General features: G+C 52.8%; 1 protein-coding gene across 1 annotated transcript; it reads left to right on the top strand.

The window, feature by feature from the left end:
* Positions 1–1672: 1672 nt before the first annotated feature.
* On the top strand, positions 1673–3913 carry LOC144675998 (SLAM family member 9-like; the record flags this gene model as incomplete). The annotated part of the gene is made up of 2 exons (XM_078536517.1): positions 1673–1820; positions 3605–3913. Coding segments are annotated over exons 1-2 (457 nt in total), but the record flags the coding sequence as incomplete, so codon positions are not given.
* Between the last annotated feature and the right edge of the window lie 3436 nt (positions 3914–7349).

Genomic DNA, 7349 nt, shown 5'->3' with positions numbered 1-7349 from the left:
CCTTTCCCTCGGCTTTCCAGGTAAGTGACACGTCTGGAATCGACCCTGTGGACACGCGGCACAAGGCCATTCAGCCCCTCTCGATCCTGTTACACGGGAACAGGGGGAGGCCATTCAGCCCCTCTCGATCCTGTTACACAGGAACAGGAGGAGGCCATTCAGCCCCTCTCGATCCTGTTACACAGGAACAGGAGGAGGCCATTCAGCCCCTCTCGATCCTGTTACACAGGAACAGGAGGAGGCCATTCAGCCCCTCTCGATCCTGATACACAGGAACAGTGGGAGGCCATTCAGCCCCTCTCGATCCTGTTACACAGGAACAGGAGGAGGCCATTCAGCCCCTCTCGATCCTGATACACAGGAACAGGGGGAGGCCATTCAGCCCCCCTCGATCCTGATACACAGGAACAGGAGGAGGCCATTCAGCCCCTCTCGATCCTGATACACAGGAACAGGAGGAGGCCATTCAGCCCCTCTCGATCCTGATACACAGGAACAGGGGGAGGCCATTCAGCCCCTCTCGATCCTGTTACACAGGAACAGGAGGAGGCCATTCAGCCCCTCTCGATCCTGATACACAGGAACAGGGGGAGGGCATTCAGCCCCTCTCGATCCTGATACACAGGAACAAGAGGAGGCCATTCAGCCCCTCTCGATCCTGATACACAGGAACAAGAGGAGGCCATTCAGCCCCTCTCGAGACTGTTACACAGGAACAGGAGGAGGCCATTCAGCCCCTCTCGATCCTGATACACAGGAACAGGAGGAGGCCATTCAGCCCCCCTCGATCCTGATACACAGGAACAGGGGGAGGCCATTCAGCCCCTCTCGATCCTGTTACACAGGAACAGGAGGAGGGCATTCAGCCCCTCTCGATCCTGATACACAGGAACAAGAGGAGGCCATTCAGCCCCTCTCGAGACTGTTACACAGGAACAGGAGGAGGCCATTCAGCCCCTCTCGATCCTGATACACAGGAACAGGAGGAGGCCATTCAGCCCCCCTCGATCCTGATACACAGGAACAGGAGGAGGCCATTCAGCCCCTCTCGATCCTGATACACAGGAACAGGAGGAGGCCATTCAGCCCCTCTCGATCCTGATACACAGGAACAGGAGGAGGCCATTCAGCCCCTCTAGATCTTGATACAAAATAATTAACCCGTCTCTCTCTTTATTTCTGTCTTTTCCTGTCTCTCTCTCTCTCAATCACTCTTTCTTTATGTCACATTCTCTCTCTCTTACTCTCTCTCTACCTCTCCATCGCTCGCTCTGTCTCAGTATCACTCTCTCTCTCTGTCACCCTCCCTGTCCCTCTCTCTCTCTCCCTCTCTCTCTCTCTCACACACCTTTACCTCTTCGGTCTGTTTCTCTCTGTCCCTCCCTCTCTCTCTCTCTTGCCCCTTCACTCTCTCTCCTTGTCTGAAGAGTGTGCTGGGCTGTTGGAAGGTGAGTTCCCCTCACTCACGCCTCCCTCTGTTAATGATGCAGGTTTGGGACAGTCTGGAGGGGACACTGTCCCTCGATCCCTGGTGAATGGATGTCTGGGGGAAGCAGTCAAGTTGACTCCCAGTTTTCCGATAAAGACGTATGAGAAGCTGATATGGAGGCACATTGTGGAAGGGAACATTACAATACTCTGTGGAGAACCAACAGTAGGAAGTTGCAAGTCCATGGAGAGAGGTAGAATCACACTAAACCCCAGTCTTCTAGAGCTGGAATTAAACTCCCTTCAACACTCAGACCAGGGACGGTATCAAATAGAAGCCGGTGGTGAATGGAAAATAGATCATGGGGAGGAATTTGACCTGCGACTGTCCGGTAAGCAGTGAGATTGGACACAGTCTCTCAATCCAGTTCACAGTTTGAACACTTTGAGTCATGGCTACCACCCAACACAGGGCAAACCAACCTCCTGTACACAACTGAGGGAGGGAGCGCAGTCAGAGGGTGAGGACTGATGAAGTTACAATGTAGAGGGAGCTGAGAGAGAGTGGGAGAGTAGCGAGAGCTGAGAGTGAGTGGGAGAGTAGAGGGAGCTGAGAGCGAGTGGGAGAGTAGAGGGAGCTGAGAGCGAGTGGGAGAGTAGAGGGAGCTGAGAGCGAGTGGGAGAGTAGATGGAGCTGAGAGCGAGTGGGAGAGTAGAGGGAGCTGAGAGTGAGTGGGAGAGTAGAGGGAGCTGAGAGCGAGTGGGAGAGTAGAGGGAGCTGAGAGCGAGTGGGAGAGTAGAGGGAGCTGAGAGCGAGTGGGAGAGTAGAGGGAGCTGAGAGCGAGTGGGAGAGTAGAGGGAGCTGAGAGCGTGTGGGAGAGTAGAGGGAGCTGAGAGCGAGTGGGAGAGTAGAGGGAGCTGAGAGTGAGTGGGAGAGTAGAGGGAGCTGAGAGTGAGTGGGAGAGTAGAGGGAGCTGAGAGTGAGTGGGCGAGTAGGGGGAGCTGAGAGTGAGTGGGAGAGTAGAGGGAGCTGAGAGTGAGTGGGAGAGTAGAGGGAGCTGAGAGTGAGTGGGAGAGTAGAGGGAGCTGAGAGTGATTGGGAGAGTAGAGGGAGCTGAGAGTGAGTGGGAGAGTAGAGGTAGCTGAGAGAGAGTTGGAGAGTAGAGGGAGCTGGGAGAGAGTTGGAGAGTAGTTGGAGCTGGGAGAGAGTTGGAGAGTAGTTGGAGCTGGGAGAGAGTTGGAGAGTAGAGGGAGCTGGGAGAGGGTCGGAGAGTAGATGGAGCTGGGAGAGGGTTGGAGAGTAGATGGAGCTGGGAGAGAGTTGGAGAGTAGAGGGAGCTGGGAGAGGGTTGGAGAGTAGATGGAGCTGGGAGAGAGTTGGAGAGTAGAGGGAGCTGGGAGAGGGTTGGAGAGTAGAGGGAGCTGGGAGAGGGTTGGAGAGTAGAGGGAGCTGGGAGAGGGTTGGAGAGTAGAGGGACCTGGGAGAGGGTTGGAGAGTAGATGGAGCTGGGAGAGGGTTGGAGAGTAGATGGAGCTGGGAGAGGGTCGGAGAGTAGATGGAGCTGGGAGAGAGTTGGAGAGTAGATGGAGCTGGGAGAGGGTCGGAGAGTAGAGGGAGCTGGGAGAGAGTTGGAGAGTAGATGGAGCTGGGAGAGGGTCGGAGAGTAGATGGAGCTGGGAGAGGGTTGGAGAGTAGATGGAGCTGGGAGAGAGTTGGAGAGTAGAGGGAGCTGGGAGAGGGTTGGAGAGTAGAGGGAGCTGGGAGAGGGTTGGAGAGTAGATGGAGCTGGGAGAGAGTTGGAGAGTAGAGGGACCTGGGAGAGAGTTGGAGAGTAGAGGGAGCTGGGAGAGGGTTGGAGAGTAGATGGAGCTGGGAGAGGGTCGGAGAGTAGATGGAGCTGGGAGAGAGTTGGAGAGTAGAGGGAGCTGGGAGAGGGTTGGAGAGTAGATGGAGCTGGGAGAGAGTTGGAGAGTAGAGGGAGCTGGGAGAGGGTTGGAGAGTAGATGGATCTGGGGGATGGTTGATCTGCTGGTGGAGCTGAGGGTGAACTGAAGCTTAGAGGAATTTGAGATAATGTCGGTGTTGAAGCAGTTTGGAGCCACATTGTTCTTTATCTTCTTTTCTCCCCTGAGCCTGGTCTCCATCACCTTCTCCATCGTTCTTCACCACATCCAGAAGCTGTTCCTCAGCCCATCATCCAGATGAGGAACTTCTCCGCCAATGGGACATGCCATGTGAGGTTGAAGTGCATGGTGGAGAATGGTAGTAACGTTACCTTCACCTGGCAGCTGGCAGGAAGTGACCTCACAGCGAAGGAGAGCGGAGATACTCTGAGGGGCAAGTGGAAGACGCTGGAGATAAAAGTATCACCAAATTTCACCCAGAGTTACAGCTGCACAGCAAGAAACCCGGGCTGTAACCAGACAGTGACTATTCACCTCAACAACACCTGCAGCCATGGAGAAGATACAGACACAGGGGAAGGTGAGAGTGTTTGATGGGGTCAGTGTAGAGGGAGCTTTACTCTGTATCTAACCCCGTGCTGTACCTGTCCTGGGAGTGTTTGATGGTGACAGTGTAGAGGGAGCTTTACTCTGTATCTAACCCCGTGCTGTACCTGTCCTGGGAGTGTTTGATGGGGTCAGTGTAGAGGGAGCTTTACTCTGTATCTAACCCCGTGCTGTACCTGTCCTGTGAGTGTTTGATGGGGACATTGTAGAGGGAGCTTTACTCTGTATCTAACCCCGTGCTGTACCTGTCCTGGGAGTGTTTGATGGGAACAGTGTAGAGGGAGATTTACTCTGTATCTAACCCCGTGCTGTACCTGTCCTGGGAGTGTTTGATGGGGACGGTGTAGAGGGAGATTTACTCTGTATCTAACCCCGTGCTGTACCTGTCCTGGGAGTGTTTGATGGGGACAGTGTAGAGGGAGCTTTACTCTGTATCTAACCCCGTGCTGTACCTGTCCTGGGAGTGTTTGATGGGGACAGTGTAGAGGGAGCTTTACTCTGTATCTAACCCCGTGCTGTACCTGTCCTGTGAGTGTTTGATGGGAACAGTGTAGAGGGAGCTTTACTCTGTATCTAACCCCGTGCTGTACCTGTCCTGGGAGTGTTTGATGGGGACAGTGTAGAGGGAGCTTTACTCTGTATCTAACCCCGTGCTGTACCTGTCCTGGGAGTGTTTGATGGGAACAGTGTAGAGGGAGATTTACTCTGTATCTAACCCCGTGCTGTACCTGTCCTGGGAGTGTTTGATGGGAACAGTGTAGAGGGAGATTTACTCTGTATCTAACCCCGTGCTGTACCTGTCCTGGGAGTGTTTGATGGGGACGGTGTAGAGGGAGATTTACTCTGTATCTAACCCCGTGCTGTACCTGTCCTGGGAGTGTTTGATGGGGACAGTGTAGAGGGAGCTTTACTCTGTATCTAACCCCGTGCTGTACCTGTCCTGGGAGTGTTTGATGGGGACAGTGTAGAGGGAGCTTTACTCTGTATCTAACCCCGTGCTGTACCTGTCCTGTGAGTGTTTGATGGGAACAGTGTAGAGGGAGCTTTACTCTGTATCTAACCCCGTGCTGTACCTGTCCTGGGAGTGTTTGATGGGGACAGTGTAGAGGGAGCTTTACTCTGTATCTAACCCCGTGCTGTACCTGTCCTGGGAGTGTTTGATGGGGACAGTGTAGAGGGAGCTTTACTCTGTATCTAACCCCGTGCTGTACCTGTCCTGGGAGTGTTTGATGGGGACAGTGTAGAGGGAGCTTTACTCTGTATCTAACCCCGTGCTGTACCTGTCCTGGGAGTGTTTGATGGGGACGGTGTAGAGGGAGATTTACTCTGTATCTAACCCCGTGCTGTACCTGTCCTTGGAGTGTTTGATGGGGACAGTGTAGAGGTAGCATTACTCTGTATCTAACCCCCTGCTGTACCTGTCCTGGGAGTGTTTGATGGGGACAATGTAGAGGGAGCTTTACTCTGTATCTAACCCCGTGCTGTACCTGTCCTGGGAGTGTTTGATGGGGACAGTGTAGAGGGAGATTTACTCTGTATCTAACCCCGTGCTGTACCTGTCCTGGGAGTGTTTGATGGGGACAGTGTAGAGGGAGATTTACTCTGTATCTAACCCCGTGCTGTACCTGTCCTGGGAGTGTTTGATGGGGACAGTGTAGAGGGAGATTTACTCTGTATCTAACCCCGTGCTGTCCCTGTCCTGGGAGTGTTTGATGGGAACAGTGTAGAGGGAGATTTACTCTGTATCTAACCCCGTGCTGTTCCTGTCCTGGGAGTGTTTGATGGGGACGGTGTAGAGGGAGATTTACTCTGTATCTAACCCCGTGCTGTACCTGTCCTGGGAGTGTTTGATGGGAACAGTGTAGAGGGAGATTTACTCTGTATCTAACCCCGTGCTGTACCTGTCCTGGGAGTGTTTGATGGGAACAGTGTAGAGGGAGATTTACTCTGTATCTAACCCCGTGTTGTACCTGTCCTGGGAGTGTTTGATGGGGACAGTGTAGAGGGAGTTTTACTCTGTATCTAACCCCGTGCTGTACCTGTCCTGGGAGTGTTTGATGGGGACATTGTAGAGGGAGCTTTACTCTGTATCTAACCCCGTGCTGTTCCTGTCCTGGGAGTGTTTGATGGGGACATTGTAGAGGGAGCTTTACTCTGTATCTAACCCCGTGCTGTTCCTGTCCTGGGTGTGTTTGATGGGGACAGTGTAGAGGGAGCTTTACTCTGTATCTAACCCTGTGATGTCCCTTTCTCTGCTGTTATTGCTGTTGAGACAATGAGAATGATGTGATGGGCCACGAGTCGATGAACCAGTTTGACTGAACTCTGAATTGCCTCTGTTTAAACCTTATCATTTCCCTCTCCAACCAGATTCACCATCCTGCAGCTCTCCCTGTCTTGTGAAGCTGACCATCTCTGTCATCGTTCTGACCAGTCTCCTCTCCGTTATTCTCATCGTCCATGTGATCAGTCGGACCAGCAAAGGTTGAGAATTAGCAGCTCATTCCTCATTTTTACTGAGTGTCACTGATCAATATTCATGGACAAAGCAATAGAGAGAGAGAGACTGAGACTGAGAGAGAGAGAGAGAGACTGAGGGAGAGAGAGACTGAGGGAGAGAGAGACTGAGGGAGAGAGGGAGAGGGAGACTAGGAGAGAGAGAGGGAGAGGAAGCAAGATGAAGGATGAGGGAGATAGAGAAGTGGAGAGAGACAGAGAGAACGGCAGAGAGGCTGAGTGGGAAGTAGAGAAAGAGATTGAGACAGACAATTACAGATTGGGGGAGAGGCAGAGGGAGAGGCAGAGAGCAAGAAATATTGAGAGGGAGAGAGAAAGATAGACGGAGAGAGAGGGATTGAGAGGGAAAGAGATAGAGAGAGTGAGTAATTGAGAGAGAAACAGAGTCTGAGAGAAAGCACAAGTCAGAAACAGAGACACAGTCAGACATAGTGAGATGAAGAAATAGTGAGAGAGATAACGGTTGAGAGACAGGCGTAAGAGATAGATAGCAGAAAGGGTGAGAGTGCGGAGAGAAAGAGAAATTGAGATAATGAATGTGTGAAGGGGAGAGAGGGAGAGGGGGAGATAATGACTGAGAGATGGTGTGTGAGAGGGAGGTTCCAGGTAGTTCAACTGAGAGACAGACAGAGAGAGAGGGAGACGTGACAGAGAGACAGAGATAGAGAGAGAGGGAGACGTGACAGAGAGAGATGGAGATCAGGGGTCCAGCTCTGTCTCAGGACTGGGTTCACTGACCTCCCTCCTTCTCTCTACCCTCAGGCACGGAGTTGGGGGGTAAAGGGACACGGGGACAAATTCCAGAAGGTAGGCGATTCCTTCACTTATTCCCCTCCCCCTCCCCACTTCCCTCTCACACCCCCTCCTCTTCCCCATCTCATCCCACCCCCTCT

This window comes from Cetorhinus maximus, unplaced genomic scaffold, assembly GCF_964194155.1.
Source record: "Cetorhinus maximus unplaced genomic scaffold, sCetMax3.hap1.1 HAP1_SCAFFOLD_1267, whole genome shotgun sequence".
Lineage (NCBI taxonomy): Eukaryota > Metazoa > Chordata > Chondrichthyes > Lamniformes > Cetorhinidae > Cetorhinus > Cetorhinus maximus.
Note: the sequence above shows the minus strand (reverse complement) of the source record. Positions and strands in the feature narration are given on the sequence as shown.